The sequence below is a fragment of the Ranitomeya variabilis genome, chromosome 7 (assembly GCF_051348905.1).
Source record: "Ranitomeya variabilis isolate aRanVar5 chromosome 7, aRanVar5.hap1, whole genome shotgun sequence".
NCBI classification, from domain to species: domain Eukaryota; kingdom Metazoa; phylum Chordata; class Amphibia; order Anura; family Dendrobatidae; genus Ranitomeya; species Ranitomeya variabilis.
In genome coordinates, this window is record NC_135238.1 from 226,121,559 (window position 1) to 226,135,009 (window position 13,451).

General features: G+C 39.4%; 1 protein-coding gene across 5 annotated transcripts in view; it reads left to right on the forward strand.

The window, feature by feature from the left end:
- The window catches only part of LRP1B (LDL receptor related protein 1B), a 1,636,337-nt gene that overhangs the window by 899,783 nt on the left and 723,103 nt on the right, over positions 1–13,451 (forward strand). For all 5 annotated transcript variants that reach the window (XM_077273024.1, XM_077273022.1, XM_077273019.1 and 2 more), the window contains exons 15-16: positions 8,552–8,674; positions 10,878–11,018. In XM_077273024.1, coding sequence (XP_077129139.1) covers positions 8,552–8,674; positions 10,878–11,018 — 264 coding nt within the window. The remainder of the gene's footprint in view (positions 1–8,551; positions 8,675–10,877; positions 11,019–13,451) is intronic.

Below are 13,451 nucleotides of genomic sequence, written 5' to 3' on the forward strand. Positions count from 1 at the left end.
ATACATGGTGTAAATTAAGCAAGCCATCTTCTTCCCCCCTTAGGCTCAGATATTAGCACATATAGCCATCTGCTTACTGGAAAGTGTTGTTCTTGTGGAGCTCCACCGCTGATTCTAATACTGGCTCTGCAGCTGCTGTTTGTGTTCCATTATTTTGCTGTAGATTACTCATTCGCGTAGGATCAGCCGCAGCTAGCCCGGGTGCTATTCACAACATGGAGGCTGCCGTGAAACATCTGAAACCTCAAACATAATTCTGCAATCAGTTACAATATCTCTTACACTTTTCCTTTTGTATTTGTAGTGTTCTATTGTTTACAAAACATGCCGGACGTTTGTACGCCACGACCGGAAAAAGACGACATTTCGCCCAATACTGCGTCTGTCGTGTGACTCCGAACCAGCCAAAGTCATTCAGTTTCTTGCCAGAGGAAGATTAAAATATTATTAATCCAATGTTGTCACAAAATATTGTAAAAGCTTATGGCGCTTTAAACCTCCTCTGTGATTAAATCCGCTGGTTTTGGGACGCCAGATTCTTTCGTATGGAAAATGGACTTTGAAATCAGTGTTAGGGCTCATTTCCACATGGGAGGCACACATCCGTATCTCGCATGTGGAAACCAAGCTGTGGCACCGGCACTCCAGAGCGGAGCGTGCGGCCGCATAGGAACACATGGAGCTGCACAGCTCCGCTCCAAAGTGCCGGCGCCAGAGCTTGGTTTCCACATGCGAGATACGGACGTGTGCCTCGCATGTGGAAATGAGCCCTTAGAATGATGAAATGTATCATTACAACATTGCGGGTTGTGTTAGTGAACCTGACTGGCACAGCACAGCGGCAGGACACATTGTTCATAGCATAATATCAAGACCTAGTAAGGGGAGAATGGATTCCGCGAAAAATAAAAGTTGGTGAGGACGAATGTGCACGCAGATATACTTGCAAAAATATCCAAAATTAGTTTATTATGTATATACAGTTATAAACATCAGAAAATCTTATAAAGTTCAAAGTCACCATCTTTCCTGATTTGGTTGCAGATCGAAAGCACTCTAGAGCCTCCAAAAGCACTGAAGAGACGTGCATGCGCGAATGAACTGTAGCAGCGCTGTAAGGCAGTGTGCACACTGAGTGTTTCGAGGAGTTTTGGGAGCAGAACCTAAACTGAAACTCTCCACATCCTCCTCCAAGGCTCAAAACTCCTAAAAAAACTTTGAGTTTTTGCTCCGTTTCTGGTCCAAAATTTCAGCAAAAAGACTTTGGACCCAATTCATCAAGACTGGCGTTTTTCATGACGCGATGTGGTGGAGTCAGATGCTACCTGAATTATTAAGAGGTGCACACTTCTTAAAGAGAATCTGTCAGCAGGTTTTTCCTATGTAATATGAAAGCAACATGATGTAGGGGAAGAGACCCTGATTTCAGTGATGTGTCACTTACTGGACTGCGTGTTGTTGTTTCAGCAAAATCAGGTTTTTATCAGCAGGAGATTATCACTACAGGACTACTAGGTGTCTCATGTCTCCTGGTCCAAACATGCCCCCACCAATGATTAGTAGCTTTTATTGTACACTGTATGATGACAAAAATCTGTGAATCAGTGGTGTGGGTGGGGTAATACACAGCTCAGCATTCTGAGCTCTGCTAGATTTGCAGCAGGGAGAACTGTGATTTTTTTTCCACAGCTGCTGCACCAACTATACAAAGTGATAAATCGCTGAAATTACTGCAGTTGGATTACATAGCAAAACCTGCTGACAGATTCCCTTTAATAAATACAGTGCATCAAAATGTGACTAGTGCTGGCTTGCGCTTCATGACATAAATCATACTCCTGTCGGTGACTGGAGTAAGATTTGTGGGGTAAAGAAGATGCTCCCCTTATCCTGCACCAGTCCCACCAACTTTGTCGGAGCAGGGCAAAAATGTCATGCCTAAAATAGCAATACTTAAAGGCACCCAAGCGTCGTGCCAAAATTTTGCAACTTTTCAAAACGTTGTATGCACAACTTCTGACATAAAAGGTTTGGTTAATTGGGCCCTTTGTGTGCACTTAGCCGAAACGCACTGATGAATCAAAACTGTTTGTTCCCATGTATAAACCAAGAATAAGAAACTGTAGACTGAAGACTCAATAATGTGTTTAGCCAGTGTGGCTTCTTCTGGGAATAATCTTTAACCCTTTCATGACCCTAGCTTTTTCCGGTTTTGCGTTTTGGTTTTTCGCTCCCCTCCTTCCCAGAGCCATAACTTTTTTATTTTTCCGTCAATATGGCCATGTGATGAGGGCTTATGTTTTGCGGGACAAGTTCTACTTCTGAATGACATCATTGATTTTAGCATGTCATGTACTACAAAATGGGAAAAAAATTCCAAGTGCGGTGAAGTTGCAAAAAAAGTGCAATACCGCACTTGTTTTTTGTTTGGCTTTTTTGCTAGGTTCACTAACTGCTAAAACTAACCTGCCATTATGATTCTCTAGGCCATTACGAGTTCATAGACACCAGACATGTCTAGGTTCTATGTTATGAAAGTGTTAAAAAAATTCCAAAGTTTGCTAAAAAAAATTGCACAATATTCCATTACCCGTAGCGTCTCCATTTTTTGTAATCTCGGGTCGGGTGAGGGCTTATTTTTTGCGTGCCGTGCTGGCATTTTTAATGATACTATTGAGGTGCCGATACGTTCTTTTGATCGCATTTTAATGCAATGTTGCGGCGAACAAAAAAACGTAATCCTGGCATTTCGAATTTTTTTCTCACAACGCTGTTTAGCGATCAGGTTAATGCTTTTTTTATTGATAGATTGGGTGATTCTGAATGCGGCAATACCAAATATGTGTATATTTGATTTTTGTATTGTTTTATTTTGAATGAAGCAAAAGGGGGGTGATTTAAACTTTTATATTTTTTTTATTTTTTTAAACTTTTTTTATACTTTTGCCATGCTTCAATAGCCTCCATGGGTGGCTAGAAGCTTCCACAACTCGATCGGCTCTGCTACATAGGAGCGAAGCATAGATCGCTCCTATGTAGCTGAATTACAGGCTTGCTATGAGCGCCGACCACAGGGTGGCACTCACAGCAAGCAGGCATCAACAATCATAGAGGTCTTCAATAGACCTTTGGTTGTCATGCCGATGCATCACTGACCCCTGATCACATGACGGGGGTCAGCAATGTGCTCATTTCCGGCCCGATGGCCGGAAGCGCCAGTTAAATGCTGCTGTCAGTGTTTGACAGCGGCATTTAGCTAGTTAATAGTGGAGGGTGAATCGCGATTTCACCCGCCGCTATTGCGGGCACATGTCAGCTGTTCAAAACAGCTGACATGTCCCGGCTTTGATGCGGGCTCACCGCCGGAGCCCACATCAAAGCAGGGGTTCTGACCTCGGACGTACTATCCCGTCCAAGGTCAGAAAGGGGTTAATGTATTTGCAATGTAATAGTATATAAAATAAGACTAAAAAAATATAACCTAACCAATTTTTCCATAAAAAGAGCCAGCACTGGGTGTAGCGAATACCTCTGCCCCAATTATAAGAACAATACCAAGCATGGCTTCAAGTATATGTCACCTTCTGACCAGAACACTATTTCTAAAGAAGTCACAAGGCGTCACATGTTCTAGAAGGTCAGATCAAGTAGGAATCATGATTGAAATGTAGCAATAACACAAAAATATAAAAGCCTAATAGATTTAGAAAAAACATGCATAATGTGTGCGTTTTTTTATATGTTTTTTCTTGTCTTCTGCATTTTTTTGTGCCAAATTCTTAGAAAAGGTGCTTCATAAGTTTTGCGTAAAATAAAAAAAAATCTTTGTTCTCTCTTTGACCCTCGTTGTGACTTTTCAGTATAATAAACATCTACTTTTCACAAAATGGTGCAAACATTGCTTCAAAATAACTTTCATAAATAAAATCACTCCAAGAAAAAAATTGGAGGACACATGGGCCAAATGTTGCCACATTATAAAAAGTTGCATTTGTTGAATCAGTCTAAGGGAAGAGTCAGATGGTCGTATTACATGGACAGGCAAAGATCGGACCGGCTGTTGGCCCTTCTGCCCGTGCGTGACAGCTGCATAGAAAAACATGCCGTCACACTTGGGTGGGGAGAGCCGATAGCCACTCCAAGCATTACATGAATAATATATTTTCCCCAAAACAACAAAATCAGAAAGTATCACAAAATAGTTGATAAAAGCACTGAAAATATGAGCATATGCTGGACGTGCCACATGGCACAATAAAGCAACCTATAAGATGTTATGGCTTCTATGGTAACAGTGATGGATAGTTTTTCCTTCGTAGATGACTAATATTGCTCACAAATTGACTAATAATGTTCTGTATGGGTAGCATTACAAACACATAAATTAAAGAGACTCTATAGCTGGAAAATGAATAAAATAACAGAGAAGACCTCAGAAAAGCAAACTATTTCTATAATCAGCTCAATGTTGAACATCATTAGTAAATACAGTTGAAACCAGCAGTTTCCATACATTATATAAAAAGATACCTCATGTTTTTCTCAATATCTGACATGAGATCAGAATAAACTTTTCCCGTTTTAGGTCCATTAGAATTACCATAAATATTAGCATTTGACAAATGACAAAATAATAAGAGAGATTGTTTTAAGGCATTTTAAGACTTACGTCAAAGTCAAAAGTTTCCATCCATTTCATTAGTATTTGGTACCATCGCTCTTACACTGAATGACTTGGGTCAAAGGTTTGGGATCTCTTTCCACAAGCTTCTCGCAATAGTTGGTCAGAATTTGGACACATTCCTCCTGATAAAACTGGTGTAACTGATCCAGGTTTGTAGGTCGCCTTGCTCGCACTGGCCTTTTCAGCTTTGCCCATAAATTTTCAATAGGATTGAGATCAGGGCTTTGTGACAGCCGCTCCAAAATGTTGATTTAGCTATCCTTATGCCACTTTGTTACCGTTTTGGCAGTATGCTTTGGGTCATTGTCCATTTAGAAGACCCATTTCCGTCCAAGCTTTAACTTCCTGGCTGATGTCTTGAAATGTTGCTTCAGTATTGCCACATAATCTTCTTTTCTCATGATGCCATCTATTTTCTGAAGTGCACCAGTCCTTCCTGCAGCAAAACAACCCCACAACATGATGCTCCCTCCCCCCATGTTTCACAGTTGGGATGATGTTCCTCGGCTTCCGAGCTTCTCTTTTTTTCCTCCAAACGTAGCCATAGTCATTATGCCCAAAAAGTTCAATTTTAGTTCCATCAGACCACAGGACATCTCCAAAAATTATGGTCTTTTTTATGTTTCTTGTGGAGTAATGGCTTCTTCCTGGCAGAGTGACCTTTCAGCCCATGTTGATACAGTACTTGTTTCATTGTGGATATTGACACAATCTTATCAGCTTCCACCATTATCTTCACAAGGTCTTTTGTTTTTGTCCTTGGGTTGATATGCACATGTCAAACCAAAGCACGTTCATTTCTGGGACACAGAACCCATCTCCTTCCTGAGTGGTATGATGGCTGGACATTCCCATCTTGTTTGTACTTGCGTATACTTGTTTAGAAAGATGAACGAGGCACCTTCAGGAATCTTGAAATTGTACCCAAGGATGAGCCAGACTTGTGCAAGTCAACAATTCTCTTCCTTATATCAATGGCACATGAAATGATGCACAAAGTGGATTAGATATAGAACAACATACCTAGAAATTTTGGGGGCTATAGGACAGGTTTTTGTTACACTGAATATTTTGTAATATCGTGAATATGGAGGCACTTCATGGCAGCACGAAGGGTCCTCACTAGCGAAAGTGCTCAGTTAAAGTGTTATCTGGCCATGCTCATGTGCTAACCAAGAGACTTTGGCGTGCTTGAAAAATGTGTTAGAGTCCCTGCGGCTGCATGCCTGTTTGTTATGCAATCCCTTCCTGTGTTGCAGTTGTTGAACAGCCGTGAGACATGCTGGTGCGGGGACTCGAACATATTATTTGAGCATGCCAAAATCACTCGGTTATCACACGAGAATGCTTAGGTAACACCTTATCCGAACACGCTCGCTCATCACTAGTCCTCACCTCTCCTCAATACTCTTACATTGAATGGACATAGTTTTGCTTTGCATTAAAAAAAGCATCTTTAATATAACCACAGGAAAACGTAGAAAGTTGCTTGGAAAAATCTCCTGCTTCCAGTATTCATTACAATTAGATGCAAGTTCTGCTCTCACTGCACACAGTTTGTCCTTTTCTTCTTGAAAATAATTTTGCTTTTAATTGGATGCAGATGTAGAAATGCTTGGCATCTTTTTTTTTATTTTCTGTAATCGAAAACATTTAATTGTTAATTCAAGTGCAAAGATTTGCAAAGTGCTTAAAATCATTCCAAGGTCAAACACTTGCACGGTCTAAAGATGAAGCTCCGCCATCTGTGTACTACTTGTGATATAAGTTTTTACGGTTTGCACATGTGGTATAACCTTGACAAGCTCGAAGCTCAATGACGGTAAAGAGCTTTTTATGTCGCCATCTTTCTTGCTTCCACCCAATTCATTATGTAAACTTTTTGAAAACATCCTAAATTACTTTTATGTTTCAAAAAGATAAAACTCAACTCGGTGTTCCGGCAACGATGAGCAAGGACGTTGACCCCCGTTAGAATGAATGAATTAAATATTTATGGCTGGCAGTATGTATCAAATTGCTCTTATTCCATTTTATTATTGGCTGCATACTGTCCTCAAGGCCGAATTCTAGCTACACACATGTTATTGCATCTATATTTTATCCAATTTTCGTGGCATTGACACTTCCTACGTAGATTCCTGTGGGTTGTGTTTGTTTTTATTTCAGATGCCTGGATGTTGTGCAATTAAAATTGACTTGAAAGTTATTTTCTTAAATACAATGTGTGACATTTGATGTTAGATAGGAAATAACTCAGTTATTTTTTTTTTCTGGTATTTATGTATCGCCCACATATTCTGAATTCTGAATTAAGTTACGAGCTAATGTGCCTTAATCAGAGGTGCCAAATGGAGATGAGGGGATCAGGCAAAATTTTAATTTGCCAGTTTTCAGTTTTTTCCAAGAAATTTGATTTGCTAATAAATTATACTCTGTGGATTTAATGTCCCTTATTATGCTCTTTGGTCTCTATAGATCCTAGAGCATAATAAATGTAACATATATAGAACATAAAAAACTCATGCTCACCTCATGGGCGACAGTGATTTGAAGATTCAGCAAGGGACCAGGGAGGTGAGTATAAAGAATTTTTTTTTTACAATTTTGTAACATTTTGAAAGCTTCTTAGAGTGTAGAATATTGATGGCCAATTATTACAATTTTGCTGAAACAGCATAGAAGCAAATTCCCAAAAATCTGGCTTTTGGTGATTATAGATTTATGTAAAATTCAAGTAGATTTCAATTACTGTGTGGGACTGTTACAGATTTTACCTTGGGGCCCTGGAGTTTCAACGGAAGAGTGCTTAGTTGAGTATTCTTATGTTTTCTATGAGAGAGTTGCTGTCATACTCTTCGCGGAGAGCAAGAAGTTTGGATCTTTACTTTACCCATCATCAAATCAACTGTCTGGGGAAAGTCCGGGGGGTCCTCATACTCATTAGACTGTTGTCCAAATCCCACCAGTATCAGCTAATTCGGCTGACTTGAGTCTAAGGTATACTACGGCCTTTTTCATTTTCTCATGTCTAAATAGTAGCAGACTAATTTTTTCTATGAACAGTCTCGAAAATTTGTAAAATTTCAAGCAACTAAACAGATGTAATAATTGCTCTCATTGAGATTTATGCTGGAAGAAGTGCCGAATAGGGTTGAGCGAAACGGATCGTTCATTTTCAAAAGTCGCCGACTTTTGACAAAGTCGGGTTTCGTGAAACCCGACCCGACTCCAGCGTGGGGTCGGCCACGTGGTCGGCGATCTTGGCGCCAAAGTCGCGTTTTGTATGACGCCTTCCCCGCCATTTTTTCAGCCAATTAAGGAGTGTGGGCAGCGTGATGACATAGGTTCCGGCCCGGTTTCTGCGGCGTCATAGAGCCATATTACCGTTTGGGCTGCAGTGATTTCCGCAGTCAAACACAACATATGCTTTGCACGGAGGAGAGAGAGAGAGAGAGAGAGAGAGAGAGAGAGAGAGAGCTAAAAAAAAATTAATCCACATTGACTTGCATTGGGTTTCGTGTTCCGGTCCGGGGCCCGACTTTACAGTAGAATCGGCCGATTTCACGCGATCCGACTTTCGAGAAGGTCGGGTCTCACAAAACCCAACTCGACCCTAAAAAAGCAAAAGTCACTCAACTCTAGTGCCGAATATTAAAAATTTGCTCAGAAGAGATAAACCTGTTGTTCAGAATATTTTATTTTTTTTTTATTTTTTTTTTTGTAATTTATTGCTTTATTTTCTGGTAAGAAAAGCCTGCAGTGTTCGAGCAGCCAGACAGAGGATTTTTCATGTCTGCTGTGAATGTAATGTCAATGTTTCAGTTCACATTATTGGACGCTGAGGTGTATGTTTTATGACTGCAGGTGACAACGCTTGCCGGATAAACAATGGGGGCTGCGGTACGCTTTGCCTTGCCGTTCCTGGAGGGAGAGTTTGCGGTTGTGCTGATAACCAGCATTTGGATGAAAACAATTCAACTTGTGTGTGTAAGGCTTCATCAAAGACTTCTTTGTTTTCTTCTTAACATCTGCATAGTTAGACTACATAAATTCACTCCCAAGCTTTGAAAACTTTCATGCAAGAATATGCCTAGGAGTCACCAAACAAACTTACAACACAACTTACAAGCTGTCTTGTGGGAAAAATATAATAATAATAAAAAAGATTAGTGCATAAACTGTGGAAAATTCCATAGAGGGACAGAACTTCAGTTTCTTGGAAATATGTTTCTTGCTCTTGAGCAAAATGCTATTTTTTGTAATATCTATAGTGATAGTTGTATAATGACCATATGGTATTAAGTTAACAAAGCATATCCTATAGACTGCAACTTGCGGTCCAAATATGACTTTTCCTCCAGCTATCATTCTCTTGACAGAGCATAGCAAAAGATGTCCATGGGAGTTTACAATCCTCAAGGAAAGTTCAGTTGGTTCATATGATGGTGACGGGTTTTCAGGATGCTTTGGAAGGCTTTGATGGTCAAAGACAGTCTAATTAATGGGCTAGTGAGTTCTAGCAAATGAGGAAGCACAGAATATATCTTAGAAATAGTTGAGTGAGGAGCAGGTAAGAGGAAAGAAAGGAAGGAGGACTTGCGGGGACTGGAGTTTAATGTGTTGGGAGTTGTTTGGAAATTATGTCAGAGATATATGAAGGGGCTATATTATGGGCTGTAGAGGTGGGGAAGTAGTCAGAGATTAGGTTAGAAATGAATGGAAAATACAGGTTATGGACTAGAGATAATATGTGGGAAAGTAGAATTAGACATGTAACTCAAAGCAAGGGTTACCAAGCTATGACTTGTCTACTTTGGATACAACATACAAAGAGAGCAATCACTGGAAAAGGACATCATGGTCGGAAGAATAGACAGAACAAGGCGAACAAAAATACCAGCAACCCAATGGCTTGATAATATCAAGATAATGGTGGAGAAGACCTTGGTGGACCTATCTATGCCTGCACAAAATGTCTCTTCCGTTCCTACAGATCATTTATCCATCAAGTCACTATGGCTTGAGATTGAGCAGAAGGCCGTTAAAGAAAAGATGAAAATTAGGCGTGCAATGTATGAAGAGGTCAGGTTGTGGCCTAGAGATTATGTGTGTGGAGGCAGTAGGAGATTAGAAATGTATGAAATGGAAAAGTTATGGACTAGAAATTATATATGGGGAGATATTAGGAGGGTAGGCCAGACATATGAAGTTGACAGAGTATGGGTTGGAGATTATATCTGAGCAGATATCAGGCAATAAGATTAAAGATTGGAGATTGGAGGTGGCGGTGTATGGATTGTAGCATTCGAGTGGGAGGTTAGAAGGTGATTAGACTGCAAATGTATGAAGGGGACAGGTTGTAGACTAGAAGTTATGTGTTGGGAGGTAGTGAGAGATTGGATCAGGAATGTATGAAGTGGTCAGACTATAGACCATAGGTTACAAGTGGAAAGGTACTTGGAGATCAAGTCAAAGATGTATGGTGGGGAAATTTTATGGACTAGAGATTGTGTCTCAGGAGGTAGGAGTAGATGAAGTCAGATGTGTGGAAATGACATGCTATGTAATGGAGACTATATGTGGGAAGGTAGCAGTAGATTAGAGATGTAGTAAAAGCAGGCTAGAGATGCAAGAAGGGGACATTTTGATGATTACATGTAATGAGGTTTGTTGAAGTTAGGTAAGAGATGGAAGTGACATTTTATGGATTAGAGATTAAGTAAAGGGGCACAGCAGGGGACTAGATCAGAAATGTATAGGTGGAACACATAAATAGCCTTGTAAATCAGTATTAGGATTTTAAACTCATGGTAATTGGCAGCCATTGAAGGGATTGGCAGAGGAGAAATGAGGAGGAATTAAGGGAGGAAGAAGTGGATTCTCTGGGCGGCAGAGTTGAAACTGAATTGGATGTTGCATCATCCGAGGCCGGAGATGATTAAAGCATGCAATATCACTTTAGTTGACTCAAAGGTTTAGAAAAGGGCGAATTCAAAAAATGTTTTTATTATTGATGCAGGAGAATATAATAAGTAACCTAAATTGTTTCACTAGTAAAATGTGGCTCCTTCATTGCTTGAAACAACCAAAGGGACTTCATGCATCTCACTTAGATTTTTTACGAATCCACAGTAGACCCATAAAACAACCTAATCTAACACCTTTTCCATTGCTTTCTTTTGACCTTTAGTTAACAGTGATGAAACATTGCCAAAGTTGTGTAATTTGGAAGAATTTCAATGCAAAAACCAGCACTGCATTCAAGAAGGCTGGAAATGTGATGGAGAAAATGACTGCCTAGATGGGAGTGATGAGGATGTTGGAGCTTGCTGTAAGTGTAACTTTTATCTATAAATATATTTATGTCTGAAGGACAATGTATTTTCTGAAGTGCAGTGTCGTCTAGGCTTAAGCTCTTAGATAATGTACTCTACTCAAAAGTGTTTCCACCTTTCTTGAAAACAAGCTATATATATATATATATATATTATGTACCAGTATACTTTGAGTTCCATCAGTCTAGAAAGTTTCACTTGTCTACAAACCTTTTTTAATCCCATGGTGACCAAAGACATTTAGAATTTACCTTAAAAACTTTACCATGACATACCTTCTTATAGGGAAACTGTGGCAATAGAATATTCTGTATAGTGTTCCGGAATGTATTAAATAAAATGGCAGAATAAATGATTCAGTGGAAGATAAGTCCAGAATTAAGGATGTAGCTCCGAAATAGAAGCCTACAAATGAAGACCTATCAAAAGAGGCAGCTGCATAAAAACTATATGTGCAACCAGTGAAGCAGCAAACGGGCTGGCTGGTCATCGGGCCCACTATTACCTATAAAAAAGAAAATATTGACACTATTAACTATAAAATGACACAAGGATTGCAATCTACCAAAGAAATGTCCATACATATGAGCTATTTTCTATAGAGATATGGAGCATTGCTCTTTGGTGCACTATGGGCGATGCCTACCAATCCTAGCCTGTTGGAGTAGCATGGAGACCCCTACCAACCCTGAGAATGAAAAGAAGGGAGATCTGTTGTAGCTCAGCATTTGTCAATTCTTTTATCTGCATAGTGGATCATGGATCTGTTTAGGGAACTGCAGAGTAGCCACTAATCAAGATATTATGCACTCCTGAAATCCCCGGCAAGCTAGGAGCAGTGACCATGAAAAGGCCAAAGCACTGCACTATACCATTATTCTCCTGATAAGGGCTCATGCAGATTACAGTAAAAATGGGACGTGATCTCTATTGTTTTGACGGATAACACTCATCCTCATGTTATTCTATAGGGTTGTCCAATTTTTTTCCCTTAACTTAGTAGTCCAGGAAAACAATTTGCAGCATGCATTAGTTGCATCCAATTATTGGATCACACTTGCCAATTCATGTTTATGGGTCAGTGGAAAAAAAATGGACTATTAGGATGACATCTGAGTGTGGTCCAATTTTCATGGTCTGAAAGAATGGAGAAGATGGAGATTTTTTTAAAATTCTGTACATCGAGAAAATCGGATTACTCTCTGGTCAAACTCTAATCAGCATTTGATGAGAGTCTGGTTAGCATAATGGGACCAATTTTATTGGATGAGAGAAAAATGGTTGTGTGACCCTAGACTAATAAAGGGTCCAGAATATTAAATTTCTACTGACTATAAAGTAATGGCATATGATTGTGGTATGCCACCCTTATTTGAGAAGGGAAAACCCCTTCACAAGATTATATATCACCTATATTGTCATAAGTTTATTACCTAATTAATTATATTTATGGCATGGATGAGTTCTAACAAGACTGAACAATTTGTTCACAAGTCAAATATTCCTGAATGATTCTTACAATATTAAGAAAAGTCCAGTAGTGGCTCTATAAATTGGACTTTCTGAATTTCTACCCACCAACATTTTTACAATGAGAATTATTACAATATAAGAAATCAATGTTAATATTTTGTGTCCAAGGTGACCTCTACCGAACTCTTCTGTTTGTCGAAAGTTGTATTTCATCTGTTTTAATTATCTGTAGTCAGCATCGCTTAAGGTCAAGTGGATCATAAACCAAGATTCAGGGACACATAATTCCAGAAGCAATGAAAATTAATGAGAGAGATGCACTATATTCATGTTAATTGTTCAGTGCAAAAGTCCAGATTCTGTACTATTGGTAAAATAATTAGAGAATTGTAAAAATTCACCTATGCCATAAAGGTGGCCAAACAAATTAGATTAACGGTGGTGGACCCAACTGAACTTGGCAGGAGCATCATGAAGTGTATGAGATGCCTTGGATCTTCTCCGACACAAGATATTAGGGTTAAGAAGCGTTGGACATCTCTATGCCTGAGTTTGAATGTCTTCTTAAAAGGTATTTTCAATGCTTTACAAAGATTAGGGATCCTTACAAAATAATGAAATACTCTGTTAATTACCACTCAAATCTCCCACTAATAACCAGAATTCCGAAATCATATCAAAAAAATCTGGGAAAAAAATATCAGTATATATAGTAAATACCCAGATTATTTTATAACCGCTCCATAAACTAAGTGCAAAAAAGGAGGAGAACCAGAAGCATATAGTAAAGGTATATACAAAAAAGCATTAAAATTTGGACAGCAGTGATAATAGCATGCATTCCAAGACATCACAAGAGAAAAGGGGGACACAGATCCCAAACCTCGCCACCCCCAACTAAAGAGCATATTAATGTAAAAGGCTAGGAGCGGCAAGCTCCATGAAGCCAATAGTAA